Source organism: Diabrotica virgifera, chromosome 1 (genome assembly GCF_917563875.1).
Source record: "Diabrotica virgifera virgifera chromosome 1, PGI_DIABVI_V3a".
Taxonomy (NCBI): domain Eukaryota; kingdom Metazoa; phylum Arthropoda; class Insecta; order Coleoptera; family Chrysomelidae; genus Diabrotica; species Diabrotica virgifera.
This window is the reverse complement of record NC_065443.1, coordinates 301,908,804-301,925,588: the sequence shown is the minus strand read 5'-3', so window position 1 is coordinate 301,925,588 and position 16,785 is coordinate 301,908,804. Positions and strand designations below refer to the sequence as shown.

The window sequence follows — 16,785 nt, the reverse complement described above, 5'->3', positions numbered from 1 at the left end:
TTTTTTCTCTATATTGCTTTTTATTATTTTTTTATGTTAAATAAAAAAAGTAGACAGTGTCCTAATAAAGCCAATTGTCCTAGATGTGTGTAAATGTGCGATATGTGTGCTTAATGTATTGACAAATTTTTGTTTTTAATATGAATAAAAGTTTCTTTCACTAAATTTTGTATTTGTTCTTTAATTCTTAAGTTTAAAATTTATTATCCACCTCAATTTGCGTAAAAAATAAAACTGGCCTTATTAAGCTACCAGTTCCTAATAAGGCCAAATATTCCAGATTTATTCAATGTTAAAATTTTATATTTCTTTATTTATTTAGTAAGTATTTTATCCTGAAATTCAATAGCTAAATAGTTAGGCAATACGCTATACAAGAGTTTTCCCCCATATTGTTCCTGAATAAAATATTACAGATATTTAAACGTTAAGGTGGCCTTAATTGGCGACCTTACCTTACTGCTTAAAGAAACAATGTGAAGCTTCGGAACCGGATTGATATTATAAAGACGACCACGGCAAGAAATAAGGACAAGAGAAAAATATCCAAAAGACAGATAAGAGTTAGGCACTACGTACTACATATTAGATAGCACAATAAAAGAAGAAAGTGAAGCCTTACCAATACACCAAAGATTAAAAACTAATTCCCTAACAACACAAAACATTCCAGGAATGTACTATCAAAGTTCTGTTAATGTTTGAATGTACTGGACATTCAAGGAACATTCGGTGAATATCTGATTAAGTGATTCGTGGAATGTTACCACAAGACATTCTATGAACATACTACCAATGTCCTATATTTTAAGAGAGGCCATTTACTATTCAATTTGCATTCATTTTAAAATTTGCTGCGCGTGTATATGTATTTAGGCAATCCAAACCACGTGACTTCTGGTTCTGGTTGGCATGGCATACAGGTTACAGAGGTTATGTTTGTAATATCATTTCATTTCATCATTTCACTGTTTATCGTCAATCGTCATATTTTGGATTCATTTGGATTTCGTTTGCTGTATTTTGTGAACTTTATAAACTTTACCACACTGCAAAGTGATTATTTAAGGAAATTATTATTGGAGACACCAGATGTTTGGAGAAAGGTAGGGCAAACAATTTTTATCAATGTTCATTTTTCTCTGATATTTATCAATATTGATGAATTTTGCAAGCAATAACATTATTTCTTTTATTGTTTTAGATATTTATTGAAGCTGAAAATAATTGGGGATTTAGATCCATATACAATTCAGTCAGAATTAGATTTTACCATAAAGTGCATTCCACCAAATTACTATTATAGATATTATAGATGAAAGCATACAAAACCCTTCAGGCACATAAATATTTTACAGCTGGATTTGTTTTTAAAGTTGGAGTAAAGTTGGAAGTCACAAGCAACAACTTCGTAAGTACCTACAAGAATATTGAGGAAATCCAGCTCCTGGATACTACTGGGCAAACTAGAAGATTGAAGAGGACAAAGCCTTTTGAACTAGTTTGAGTGATAGTGAAAAGCAGAGCATAATGCTTGTGTGCATGTGTATGTTAAAATAGTGCGGTTAGAAAAGCAGAGCATAGTGCTTGTGTGCCTGTTAGATTAGATAAGAGACGCTATGGGTAAGCTCTTCATTTTAAGGAACAGTAGTAATTTAGGTTAAATTAAAATTGCTCATTGGTCAAAGTTATGACCAGATTGTAATTCTAATGAACAATTCAATACAATGAATCGTCATCATAGTGATGATTATGGAAAAAAATATATGACAAGATTTTTTGCAATAAAAATGTTTATATTTATCAAGGATGTATTATTTGGTATGGCTACATATACAGTCGGAAAAATGAAAGAATACCCATGAATGAACATATAAAACACGCTGTATTTTCCTGTCACCGTGTCACAAAGAAAATTGTCCAGTGCAAGTAACAATAATTATTACATGTACTTGAGCTGACCAGTTTTTTGTGTGACACGGTGACAGGAAAATACAGCGTGTTTTATATGTTCGTTCATGGGTATTCTTTCATTTTTCCTACTGTACTTCTGGTATATCGTCGGTGATGTGACAATACCTCCTATCTGCTTTTTCATGAATTTTGTAGGAGATGAAAAACTTGTTTGGGCCACCTCGTGTTTTCATATATTTTTTGATTTGTTTTGTAGTAAATTCAACTATCTATTTACTACAAAATAAGTCAAAACTTACGTATGAAAACAGGAGGTGACCGTAAAAAATGTTTTTCGTCTCCTGCAAAACTCATGAAAAAACATATAGGAGGTATTGTCACATCACTGACGATATATTTCAAAGAATGTCTAAAAAATATACTTTGAATGTCCTAAGAACATTCATGGAATGTTTCAACAAGACATTCAGTCTAAACAATATACTGTGAATGTTCAAAGAACATTCGTAGACATTCATGGAATGTTCCAACAATACATTCAAGGAATGTTTAAAATGCTGACACAGCACTTTCCTGGGACTTTCCAGGGACGTTTGTGTGCTTTTGGGGACATTCCAGGAATGTTTTCAATGTCCTGTGTGTACCTTCTAGGAACATTCCTGGAATGTTTTGTGTTATTAGGGTTAAAACTATACTAAATTTACAATCAAGATGCAGTAGAAATAAACAAACCAAGACACGTTAAATGCTACTAGGAGCACTCCCGAATCATAATTTACAATGTATAAACTTTGGAAATTATGATTTAGGATTTACGATGTATACCTATTCATTGTAAATTATGATTCGGGAGTGCTTCTAGTAGCAATTAACGTGTCTTGGTTTGATTATTTCTACTGCATCTTGATTGTAAATTTAGTATAGTAGACCAAGTCAGAGGGAGTAGGATAATACTTTGGGATTTTAACACTCAAATAGGCAACCAAACAGTACCCGGGACTAAGCAAAAAACATAGCGAGAATGTTAAAAACAAAAATGGAGATCTGAAGATAAACTCCTGTATGAATAACGAACTTATTAAGAAACGACAGTGCTGGTAATGAGTACAAAAACCAACATAAATATACACTCAATTACACCCGTGGAAAAAGGTTTATGATAGATTATGTTATAACCAACAAATATTCATATTATCTGGTAAAAGTTGAATCTCTTCGAATATTCTTGCCAACAGCACAGTATCATCTGCATATCTTACAATGTTATTTATTTACTTAATATGGAAGCAAGAAACAAGTCTTTATTGATTGACTTTAGAAATATTTTATATTAGCATTTTCCTAACAGTACCTACCCTCTTGTTTCAATAAATGTTTTACAAAGTCTAGAGTACCTAAATATTTATTTTTCCTTAATATTGCTTCGGAGAAAACTATAGTCGGTACCTACTAAATCAAATATTAAGTATAGTACAAAATATAGTAAAAAATATGTTTTTTTTCTATGGATGCTATACCTACAATGTGCAACTTCTCTCACTACTTACATACATTCAAAACGAACTTTTTATCACGCAGTGAGAAAAGTCGGCCATTGCAGTGAGAAAAATATTTTCTCACGGGTTCTCCTACGGTCATGAGAAAATAACATATTTCTCCCTCGCTTGATTTGCGGCACTCGCCTCGTGCCTCGGCTCGTACCAACAAACTTCTGCGCTTGTGAGAAATATTATGTCTTTTTTCTCACTTGTTGTACAATGTACTATTGCTGTGAAATCCCTTAAAACACTTTATAAAATATGTATATAAGAAATGTAAGCAAATAAGACCTATTTTTTTTTTCAAAGATAAAATATTCATGACGAATTTTATTTTTTAATATAAAATTTCTGCTAATTTGGTTTTTACCACCTTCTAATAAATATGTATAATTTTTTTAGCCAATTTTATTTTGTATAAACATATTTTCAGGAAGAACTGACCTTCCTGCCATCTATAACTAAGAAACTACACTAATATGGCACCAAAATCATTAATACAGAAATCTGACTAATTTTGTAAGGAAAATGTTAATTAAATGTGATTACTACAATCTCTCCTTTATAGATAGCACTGTAGACGTTTCTAGACATTAAAAAAATCCAAAAAGCAAAACAATGCTTATACCATTGTTTATCTACACATTATACCTTATACATATACAAAAATTTCACATGAGGATTTCAATTAAAAAAATATAAAATTAGATTTTTTTTAAACATCGCCATTACTTTCATTTGAATTTAATGCACAATTGTTTAGATGTCTGTAACTGAAAATATAAAAATCAAAATTAAAAAAACTAGGCAATGGCAACAATAGAGCGAGAAGAAATATAGGCTAAGAAAATGAACCATTTGGAAATAGCAGGACACCAAGAACACTACAAAAAAGTCTACTATAGGAAAAATAGATAACATATTAGAACTGATGAGTCTATATCGATCTATCTATGTAGCCCATGTTTTTCATTTTAGAACGTAGGGTAGGCTTCCCCTTCTTGTCCCAATTTGTGTCTATCCTATACTAAGTTCATCCATCTGGGACCGGCTTGCCTCGTCAAGTCATTAATCCAACTCGTCTATAATCTTCCTCCGCTTTGCTTATGGATCACACACTACTGGATCAGTTAAGTGCTTGATACATTTTCAAACGAATTTCATCCAGAACGTGGTGTCAGACAAGGATGTATACTATCCCCACTATTCAATATACTTATATGAGGAGCATCTCAATAAATGGTCATAAAATGAACAACCTACGTTTCGCAGATGACACAGCCGTTCTTGCAAATAGTCAAGCAGAGCTGATTAATCATATACGACTGTTCGAAAACGAAAGGCAAATATCATATGATAGTGGATAGACTACATAACAATCATCCACACATAACCACAAATGATCGGTTTGAAATTGTGAGTTCCTACTTATATCTGGGATCATTGATCACAAACACAGGGTCATTACAAGAAGAGATTATACGTAGATGTGATCTAGCAAAAGTTGCCACAGCAAAAATGACCAAAATATGGAAGGATTGTCAAATTTTAATAGCGTTATAGATGAGGTTGATCAGCTGCTTAATATTCCCAATACTGACCTAGAGTTGTGAATTGTGGACCCTGAGACAATGGGGAAGAAGAAAGATAGACGCCACTGAAATGTTATGTTGAAGACGAATGTTACAATTCCTTGGACCGACCCTAGGACAAATATGTAATTCTATTTTAAGAGGGCTATTTAGCCAACGACTCTCCAGTAAAGTCCATCTTCAACAATTAAAATACTTTGGACATGTTATGAGAGCAAACACAGAAAACATGGAAAGACTCATTATACAAGGAAAGGTGGAAGGCCGAAGATCACGAGGAAGATTCCCAACAAGAAGGATCGATCAAATTACAGGAATATACAAAGCATGAGTTAAAAGAAATGACCAGAGACAGAAATCTTTGGAGACGGACAATACACGACATCACGTCGACCACTATACACTCCCTGCGGGGGGTCAGGATTGAAGAGAGAGGGAGAGCGCTGCAAACCAATCTCTATGAAGATATTTTGTAAACCACCAATTATTAATGAACAACCATCATAAAATTACCATTTGTTTTTGTCAAGGTAAACCGTTTTACAGTCAATAAATGTTTACATGTACATTACTGACAAAATTTTGTTTAAAATGACTAAATCCACGTAAACAATTAACCATTTTACATTAATAAGTTGCAGACCGATAACCATAAAAAAAATTTTAATAATATTTTTTTAATATTCACTTATAGACCAGAGCGCATCTGTAAAAATATTAGTACATTTGGACGTTAAGAGGTGACTCAAATTTTTTTGCAGAAATTGCTTGAAAATAACTCAAATAATAATATTTGAGTTATCCTCCCTCTCAAAAATGTCCGGAACATTGTTTAAATAATCAAAATATCAAAAAATTTAGGAAAAATTCGATTTTTTTCTTGGTTTTTTGATTATAACTTTAAAAGTATTCAATTCTGAGAAAAGTTGTACTAACATAAAAGTTGCGTAATTAAATTTTCTACAATATAGAATTGGTTAAAAATTTAAAGAATAGTCACCCTTGTTGCAAAATAGCAATAATTGCGAAAAAACCATACAAAAACAAGTGTTCGCATTTTACGTTTTTCAACCATTTATGCTAAACTTAGGACCTTCATATTTCACCCAGAAAAACGTTATGATACAGCAAAATAATACTATAAATTTCATTAAGATCGGTTCAATATATTTTGCAAAATAAATTTTGCAATCCAGCTTTCGTAAAAAAAATTCATTTTTTCAAAATGTTACAGGACTGAAAATAAAGCAGATAGCAAGTTGACATTTTTTTTTTGCTTATAGAAGTGTACTGTACCTTTCATTTGCAATTTTGAAAAATTAAAATTGATTAACATCACGGCGTCAGAAATTTTTTTAAATAAAGATTAATTATTGTTGCTACGCGCAGGACAGCGGATAGTTTGCTCTGATTGGGCATTCCAATGACCTTTGATAATGATTGATACATTTTAATTTTTATTAAATTTCGATATCAATAAATAAATTTGTTTATTGCAAAATAAAAACACATACTCTATCCTTTGAAATAACACTTTTATTAGCAAAAACTTTCTTTGTTCATATCTTTTAACTTAAAAAATAAAAGTTTATTATTTTGAAACATATGCAATTGTTTAAACAATATTTCACAAGCAATAATAAAATAAGTTTGATTTTTGTGGAGTTAAAATATTAAAATACAACAAAATATAGAGTAAGAAAATAATATATTAGCTAAACATTGGAAGAAATTTTGGTGGAAATCAACTTGTCGACCACCGCTGTCCTGCGCGTAGCACCAAAAATTATTGTTTATTTAAAAAATTTCCTGACGCCGTGGTAATTAATCGATTTTAATTTTGCAAATTGAAAATGAAAGGTACAGTACACTTCTATAAACAAAAAAAAATTCAACTTGCTATCTGCTTTATTTTCAGTCCTGTAACATTTTGAAAAAATGAATTTTTTTGCGAAAGCTGGATTGCAAAATTTATTTTGCAAAATCTGTTGAACCGATCTTAATGAAATTTACAGTGTTATTTTACTGTATCATAAAGTTTTTCTGGGTGAAATATGAAGGTCCTAATTGTAGCATAAATGGTTGAAAAACGTAAAATGCGAATACTTGTTTTTGTATGGTTTGTTCACAATTATTGCTATTTTGCAACTAGGGTGACTATTTTTTAAGTTTTTAACCAATTCTACGTGGTAGGAAATTTAATTACACAACTTTTATGTCAGTACAACTTTTCTCGTAAATGAATACTTTTAAAGTTATAATCAAAAAACGAAGAAAAGAATCGAATTTTTCCTTAATTTTTTGACCTTTTAATTATTTAAACAATGTTCCGGACCTTTTTGAGAGGGAGGATAACTCAAATATTATTATTTGATTTATTTTCAAGCAATTTCTGCAAAAAAATTTGAGTCACCTCTCAACGTCCATCTCAAAACAGATGCGCCCTGGACTATTAGTTCTTCCTGATAACATATAAAAATAACACAAATAATTTTTGTTTCAAAATATTTTCAACTTGCCTGTCGCAGAATGCTTTTAATGCTTGCATATAAACTATATAAAATTTTACACATCTAATAAAAGTGTTAAATTATTAAAGCTACTAGAAATGGCTGTGAATATTTTTGTACCTTTGGTCATCATCTTGGCAACTTGTGTATACTTGTACTCGAAAAAGAAGTTCTTGTACTGGAAAGACCGAAATGTTTACCATATGGAACCAACTTTCTTCTACGGAAATATAAAAACAGTAATCAAAGACCATGCCCATTTAACAACAGTCGTACAGAGACTGTACGATGAGGCTAAGACGTTAAAGAAAAGGTACTGTGGGTTTTATACTTTTTTTCAACCACATTTCGTGCCTGTAGATATTGAATTGGTGAAAGGTATACTCCAAAATGATTTCGATAATTTTTTAAATCGCGGACGATATTTCAACGAAAAAGCTGATCCTTTATCTGGTCATCTGTTCAATTTAGAAGATGAGAAATGGAAGAAGCTGAGGATTAAGCTTACTCCTATATTTACGTCAGGTAAGTCATTTTATTAGCAGCTTGTACACTTTCATGTTTAAAAAAGACTAAATTTTCAATCTAATAGCACATAAAATAACATCCAAAAATGTTAATCTACATCCTACCAGACTGACAACAATGGGAACCTTCTCTGGTATCTTCTCATTTTTTTATTTCATATTTTACTTTTAAATATTATTTTATCAAGAATGTTTAATGTTATCATTTTGACAAACGCATTTCTTGCTGTTTCTATGCTGGCCCTTATTTCTATTGTTTGATCATTATTTTATGAAATCTAGGTTCCTGCGGGTATTTGTATTTTTCAACCCTTTCTGTCGGTAAATCTCCCAAATGTATGTTTTTATATTTTCTATCTTTGTTATTCTCATATTAATTTAGTCTTTTTATATTTATTTTTACTCCATGTTTTCACAATAACTACATGTTTATATTATAGACCTGGATCCCGCGTAAGAAAGAAAAGTTGATTAATAGCAAGCTGAAAATTTATGATTGTGAAAAATAGCAAGTTGTTTTTAAGTTTATTCGATAGCCAACGTTATGTAATATATGCGAAAATGTTTGTCCGACAAAAATGTTGGGCATTTTAACGAGTCCGACACGTAGAATATGTCACATCACAGGAATTATGTTGGTGATGAATAGCAGTCTAATTTTTGCATGAGATTTTAATGAAAGGTTAAAAAAGCAATTGGAAGTTCTGTCCGACAAAATTAATGGGAAGTTTTCGTAGTCGGACATTCTAAACAGGAAAGATATAGACAAAAATGCTGGTGATAAATAGCTTTCCGACAAAGACGAAATTTATTTAAGTAAATTATTCCTCACCAAAAATGACTGTTGTCGGAAAAAAATAAGGGGTAGATTTTGCAGTCGGACAATTTAAAAAAATTATTTTTGAAATTTCAATAAGGGGTGATTATTCTATGTCAAAAGTACCTGCAATCAATTACAATCGATATCTTTCGATTTATCTCAACATCATTTAGATACCTCACTGTAATACATTTATAGTAGATCAGGCAAATTATATTATGGATTGAGTGGTCTAGCTATCTTTGTCTGCCACATGCGCGGGATCGCTTGGTTAAAAGAGATAGATAGACCACCTATCGACTTTTTGCACTGTATTCCCTGTCTACCCTTATGTCTATGGAAAGAACTCACTTTTGACAATAATTCATAATAAATTGCAATCGTAACTTCAAATTTAAACTAATCGATTTATTTTGGCAGCAAATTATTTCTTGCCATGTGACATATTAATTACATTATTATTTCATTTGTAGAAAGTTGAGAAAAATTACGTTATACAATTTTAGTAATAATTTATTTAGGTACCCTTTTTCAATCAAGCAAAGCATTATAGCACGAAGAATGATATTCAATAGAACTTTCACAATTATCTGGCAACTGAACCTCATTGAATTGATTGATTGAAGTATTTTACTAACTTTGTAAAATGTTCGAAAATTACTCAAAAATGTTCCGTTGAATGGTTTCACTTTTAATTTGGCGACTTAAAATTTAAACTGTTGACACTCAAAAATAGACACAAAAACACTCCATAGTTAATATAAATTTTAATTTCCAACACACGTGGCAAACAGAAACTCAGAGACCATGTACTTTCAAATACTACTTTGTATGGCACAAAGAGTCACACTGACAAATGCAGCCTTCTAATACATACTTCTAAGCATAATGTGTCATATTTACGTCTATTCTTATAAGCACCGAAGTTTTAGACTCTTCACAATTTTCAATGTCGTTTACAGGGTTAAGATTTGAGTATGGAAAAAAAATGTATACAACGTTTTTTGTAGGAAATTTTCCGTACTTTCTGATGCGCCTAATTAGAAAACCCTAAGAGATTGCTTTCACATGTTCTTTGACATTTTTTATTTTCATTTTGAGAATATCTAGAACAAACTCCATTGAAAAAAATAATTGTTTTGCAATATATACATGCATTGATACTTACCTCACTGTTTTTGGAGTGTGCATGTATATATATGCACATGCAAATATGTGAATATTAATAATAATATACAACTAAAATAGCTTTATCCATATGTGACTAAGTCATTCTGAAAAAATGTTTTTTATTTATTTCCTTCGATTTGCCCAAACTTTTTGTCCGACATATAACTTTTTGCTTTACAAAATATAATTTGTACATAAACAAATCAAAATTAGCTTGCTATTTATCACCAACATTTTTGTCTATATCTTACATGTTTAGAATGTCCGACTAGGAAAATTTCCCATTAATTTTGTCCGACAGAACTTCCAATTGCTTTTTTAACCTTTCATTAAACTCTCATGCAAAAATCAGACTGCTATTCATCACCAACATAGTTCCTGTGATGTGACATGTTCTACGTGTCGGACTCGTTAAAATGCCCAACCTTTTTGTCGGACAAACATTTTTTCATATATTATATAACGTTGGCTATTGAATAAACTTAAAAACAACTTGCTATTTTTCACCATCATAAACTTGTCAGGACGACACGTTTATCATGCTCCACCGTTAAAACTTCCCCTGTTTCAGTGTTCCCGTGCATCAATGTTTGTCCGACTAGACACCGTTAAGCTATTAACAAATTTTCAACTTGCTATTAATCAACTTTTTTTTCTTACGCGGGATCCAGGTCTATTAGTAGTTGGAGTTGTTCAGCAGAGCTTGCCATAATCACAGTGTCATCTGTATTTCTTATATTGTTAATAGTTCTTCCGTTAAATATGATTCCCTCACTTTCAGATAGAAATGCTTTTTCACAAATGGATTCACTATATTACATTGAATAGTAATGGAAATGCATATAATGCAACCATGCCTAACTCCTCTCATGATTTCAATTTCTGAACTGAGCTCGTTATCTATTAAAATGTGTGGTCTTTGATTCCAGTAAAGTTTTGTCTATGTCTTTGTCTTTAGAATTGGGACTAATTTTTCATGTCTTACTTTATAAAATGCTTTTTCAAAATCAAAGATGTTTTCAAACATGCACATCCATATTCATATCAATACAGACATCAATGACAAAGCTCATGATAGTGGATAGACTACGTAACAATCATCCACACATAACCACAATTAATCGGTTTGAGGTTGTGAGCTCGCACTTATATCTGGGATCATTAATCACAAACACAGGGTCACTACAGGAAGAAATAAAACGTAGATGTGATCTGGCAAAATGTGATCTCACCACAGCAAAAAAATGATCACAATATGGAAGGACTGTCAAATTTCAAGAGCGTTAAAGATGAGGTTGATCAACTGCTTAATGTTCCCAATACTGACATACAGATGTGAATCTTGGACCCTGAGAAATTCGGAAAGAAGAAAGATAGACGCCACTGAAATGTTCTGTTGGAGAGGAATGCTACGAATTTCTTGGACCGACCATAGGACAAATAATTCAATTTTAAGGGAGCTAAAAGTTAGCCAACGACTCTCCAGTAAAGTCCATCTCCAACAATTAAAATACTTTAGACACGTTATGAGAGCAAACACAGAAAACATGGAAAGACTCATTATACAAGGAAAGGTGGAAGGCCGAAGATCACGAGGAAGATCCCCAACAAGATGGATCGATCAAATTACAGGAATATGCAAAAGACCTATGCATGAGTTAAAAGAAATGACCAGAGACAGAGATCTTTGGAGACGGACAATACACGACATCACGTCGACCCCTACTCTCCCTCCGGGGGGTCAAGATTGAACAGAGATTCATATCAATGCATCTTTGACCTATTACTTTAAAAGCAAATAACTCATATCTAGTTCCTGGAACTAGTCCGTTCCTGAATCCAAACTAACTATCAGCTATTTGCTCCTCCAGTTTTGTATTTATACGACCAAATGAGATCAAAGGAATGAGTTTAATGCCTGACTGCCCCAACAGATCTTAAGCTTAAGACGTGCTTTAAGCTCAGATTACGAAACATACCCGTTGCATCATTGAGTCCTAGATTAATTTTCAGCTTGAAGCGTTTTACATGTCTGCTCAGATGGGGACAGGGATAAGACTAACTACAAGATTACTGGGGGGGGTCGAAATGGGCTAAAGTAGAAGGAGCAGGCACATAAAGCCTCTTTGCGAGACGGCAGCTCAGGTTTTGTTGGTGGCGGGTCGTGGAATCGTTAGGGGGGATGGGAGGGTTTAAAGATGACTAACTACCATAACCAGATAAGCAAAGGATACTTACAAAGACGAGTCCAATAATTTTTTCAAGGGGAAATAAGTACTTTCCCAACATTGCGTAACAAATTGAAACTTTTAAACAAGGACGGCTTTAAAATATTTAGGACAGGATATAAAATTTATGGTTGGAGTTTTTTCAAACGCTACAAGCTTGCCATAATGGATTGCCACGTGGATTGCATCTTAAACGTCGTCTCAGTTAAGACCTTAGATAAAAATCGAAAATTATAGTGTAACGTAAGTGAGACCCTATCCGCCCATAAGCGGCCCTATCTATAAGCTGAGCTGGGCTAAGCTGGAGCTTAAAATTTGTTGGTGCAACCGGGCATTAGTATTTTTATCACATTTCGGACCTGTTGTGTTTTCTGCTGGATGTTCCGTTTTGATGTTGCTTCCTTCGATCACTATCCCTAGTTATTAAAATTGTTTGCATGTTCTTTGTCCTTTATTCTAAGATATTCGTTTTGTTTATGTTGACTGTGGGTGTCAAATTTTCATATTCTTCGGTTAACTTTCGAATTATATAATACATGTCTTCCTCATCGTTTGCCATAATCACTTGATCGCCTGGGAAGAAAATATTTGTTACGTACTTGTTCTCAAGTTCTATTCCTATTTCTCTATATGTTCTCTTCCAGTCGTTTAATGTTTTCTGAATAAAGATTTTGAATAGAGTAAAGGACAAAGAATATCCTTACCTGAAGCCTTTTGTGACAGAAAATGCGTCTGACATTTTATTCTGCATTTTAACGGCACTTTTTACATTTATGTACATATTCGCTATAGCGTTGATGTATGTATTACTTAGGTCTGCCTTCGAAGATCCGAAGATCCGAAGATTCGAAGATTTCTTACGTTTAAAATCAATTCAGCCCAAATACGTGCTTTCTAAAATTGGCACAAAAAACAGACGATAAATAAACCCAGAGAGCCTACCACCAGGGCCCCCGTAAGAACTACTGGCGCCTGTGTGCAAAAAAGATTTTGGCGCCCCTTGTCATTTTATAGGCATAGGTATTTTGATAATGTTTTTTTATTTATTTTTTTGGGGTCCGGACAAATAATCCCCGGACCAATAATCCCGGACAAGAAATCCCCACAAATTATCCCTGGACAAAAAATCCCCACGAATTATTTGTTGCCGGATAATTCTCTAAAAGTTTTCCCGAAATTTTACCAAATTTCGAATTCCAATTCCATGCCAAAATCTTGAAATTTTACATTAATCGTCGCAACACTACATGGAATACAATTTTTACGTACACCCAGCTCGACCAAAATGGCCGAGTTGGGCGTAGAGAAGAAACTAACTGCGGTAACGCAAATGCATCTAAGTAAAGCGCTGGTTTCCTCGAATGCGGTGCCGACAACCTGCGATCATAACACTGCGATGAATGACATCATAAAAAACTGTACCATGCAAAATAATAGCGTTGGTTTCCAAGGATGCGTTGGAAGCCACCACTTGTTGAGCTTTCACATTCCATTGCCCCAGTGAAGAACCTTGAATTTTTCACCGTAATTTGACGTAATTCATCGCAGTGCTACGGTCGCTGTTTGTCGGTGCCGCTTTCGAGGAAACCAGCGCTTAACTCCTTTGTACAAGTTAGAATAGTGGGAAAAATATCAAACGGTTTCTGCGTGTGAATTTTGGACTGAGACAGGGAGATCCGTTGTCAGCATTGTTATTTAATCTGGCCTTAGAATATGTTATGCCAAAAATTTATCCAAAAATCAAACCAGACATAGCTACTCGGGGAGAGGCCAGATGGGAGAAGGTCTGTAGGACGGCCTAGAAAAAGGTGGAAAGATGCAGTCAGAGGAGATTTAGAGAAAATGGGAAATAGTGGCACAGGACCGACAAACATGGAAGGCAATAATAAACGCGGCAAAGACTCTCGAAGAGTTATAACATTAATGATGATGATGACTAAATATTTTTGACGCTAAATGTACAAAAAGGAACAGGTTTTTTGGATTACAATCAAGATTATCGTTGTCAAGACCAGCAGTTATCATCACGAATACGCAATGTACTGGCCATACTTATTCAAAACAGAGTGAGCAAAAGATTTAAGCCAATAATTACAACATGATTCCCACAGCCTTAGCTCATTCCCCATATCATTCTCTCCCACGATTTTTGAAAAAACTCACACTTTTTTGTCACGTAAAATTTAAAGTTTTCGACATGGAATTGGAATTAGAAATTTGGTACTTAATCGAAATTACAATTCATGCTTAATATTAATTGCTAATCATTATTTTCGTACCGAAAAGCGGTTTCATGGCGATTGTTATCTACCTATACCGATTGCATTCACGGGAAAACTTTTAGAGAACTATTCGGCAGCAAATATTTCTTGGGGATATTTTGTCCGGGATTTTTTGTGGGGATATTTTGTCCAAAAATATTTGTAGGGATTATTTGTCCAGGATTTTTTGTAGGCATTTTTTGTCCGGCGATTATTTGTCCGGGGATTTTTTTTCTGGGGATTTTTTGTCCAGGGATAATTTTTGGGGATTTTTTTCCGGGATTATTTGTCCGAGGATTATTTGTCCTATCTTCAATCCACAGGGTGCCAGGCGGTGTCGTGGTTGAAAAATTATTTAAACACTTTTTTTAAACAAATTCACAAAAAAAATTATTTCGAACAAATTTTTTTTAGATAACTTGGGTCATTCTGAATAAAAAAGGTCCCTTGTCATTTTTCTCTAAAATGGATTGTTGTCGAGTTCTACGCGATTTAAGATTTGAAAAATGCGAAAATGGCCATATAACTCGACAACAATCAATTCTAGAGAAAAATCACAAGATACCTTTTGTGTTCAAATTGATCCAAATTATCTAAATAAAATTGTTCGAAGTATAAAAACTATTTTTGTGAATTTGTTTAAAAAAATTGTTTAAACAATTTTTCGACCAAAGTACCGCCTGGAACCCTGTGGATTTGTTATAGGACCTTTTTTGAGTAAGTTTTTGCAAAGAAATCTAATCGAAATAATTTTGCTAACGTGGGCAACGATACAGCCTGGACTATAGCGCTAATTGCTAATAATTAAAAACAACAGCTTTGTAATAAAATAATGACAAAAATTTCTTCAGAATGTTGAAGAAGGGGTTTTAAACTTTGATTTGGTCGCTTTTTGACTTTCATAATAATAATTTTTAATCGAGTTATTAGCCTTAAAAATGGTCATTTTCGCATTTTTTAAGTTTTAAATTGCATGTAACTCGACAACAATCAATTTGAGTGAAAAATGACAAGAGGCCTTTTTTACTCAGAATTACCCAACTAAAAAAATTGTTCGAAATGAAAAAATTATTTTGTGAATTTGTTTTAAAAAAAAATGTTTTACCAATTTTTCGTCCACGGCACCGCTTTACACCCTGTAAATTTATTATAAGGACCTCTTTTTGAGTTAGTTTGTGCAAAAAAATCGAATCGGAATAATTTCGCAAACGGGGCGACAATACAGTCCCGTCTAATTTGTTATTTGATAGGTATGCGATTCTCAAATATATATTGTCGATTCATCATTTGAGCGCCGCAGAATTGTTCGCTAATCGCAGTAATCGCTGAGATAGAATTACCGCCCACATACTATTGCTCAACCAATGTGTTTGGAATTTTTCCACGAAATCAGCGCATAGTTATGTATTTCTTATCTACAGTTGAGTGTTTGTTATTTTTATAGCGGGATTTTTTATTTTATGTTTATAGAAAGACTAAAAATGTTATCCAAGATCCAAACAGAATAAAACTGAACTATTTAATTTCTCAACTATTATTTTAAAATTAATTTTTGCTTTTTTATTTTTTTTTGTAAATATTTTTGCACTTTTTGACCCTCGGTTGTGGCGCCCCTAAAGGACGGCGCCCGTGTGCATTTCACACTTTGCACATATGGTAGCGGGGGCCCTGCCTACCACAGTTAGCTCTGATGCAGGGTTGTTAACTCTACGGATTTTTCCGTAGATCTACGGATTTTCGAAATTATTTCGGATTTTCGGATATCGACCACATTTCTACGGATTTTTCAGCTGCAGCCATCAAGAAGCTAAAATGAGGATTTTTTACTCTTAAGGTGTCATTCTTCTTCTTTTTTGGTCTATCAAGTAACATTCTTCTTCTTTTTTGGTCTGTCAAGTGCCATTCTTCTTCTTTTTTGGTCTATCAAGTGTCACCATTCTTCTTTTTGGTCTGTCAAGTGTCATTCTTCTTCTTTTTTGGTCTGTCAAGCATCATTCTTCTTCTTTTTTGTCTGTCAAGTGTCATTCTTCTTCTTTTTTTGGTCTGCCAAGTGTCATTTTCTGTCAGATTTCTGCACTACGGATTTCTACGGATTTTTGAAGCGCCATCTACGGAAATATTCAGTTGCGTTGTTAACAACCCTGCTCTGATGATTCCAAAAGGATGAAATGCGTTTAAGTGAATGGTAGTACTCTGTATCGAAATTAAGTCTGAACTGCCTTCCA

General features: G+C 33.2%; 1 protein-coding gene across 1 annotated transcript in view; it reads left to right on the top strand.

Moving 5' to 3' along the window:
• Window positions 1-7,593: 7,593 nt before the first annotated feature.
• The window catches only part of LOC126879200 (probable cytochrome P450 6a13), a gene marked incomplete in the record, with an annotated part of 18,544 nt that continues 9,352 nt past the window's right edge, over window positions 7,594-16,785 (top strand). The window contains 1 exon segment of the mRNA XM_050642253.1: window positions 7,594-8,079. Within this exon segment, the coding sequence (XP_050498210.1) occupies window positions 7,653-8,079 (427 nt within the window).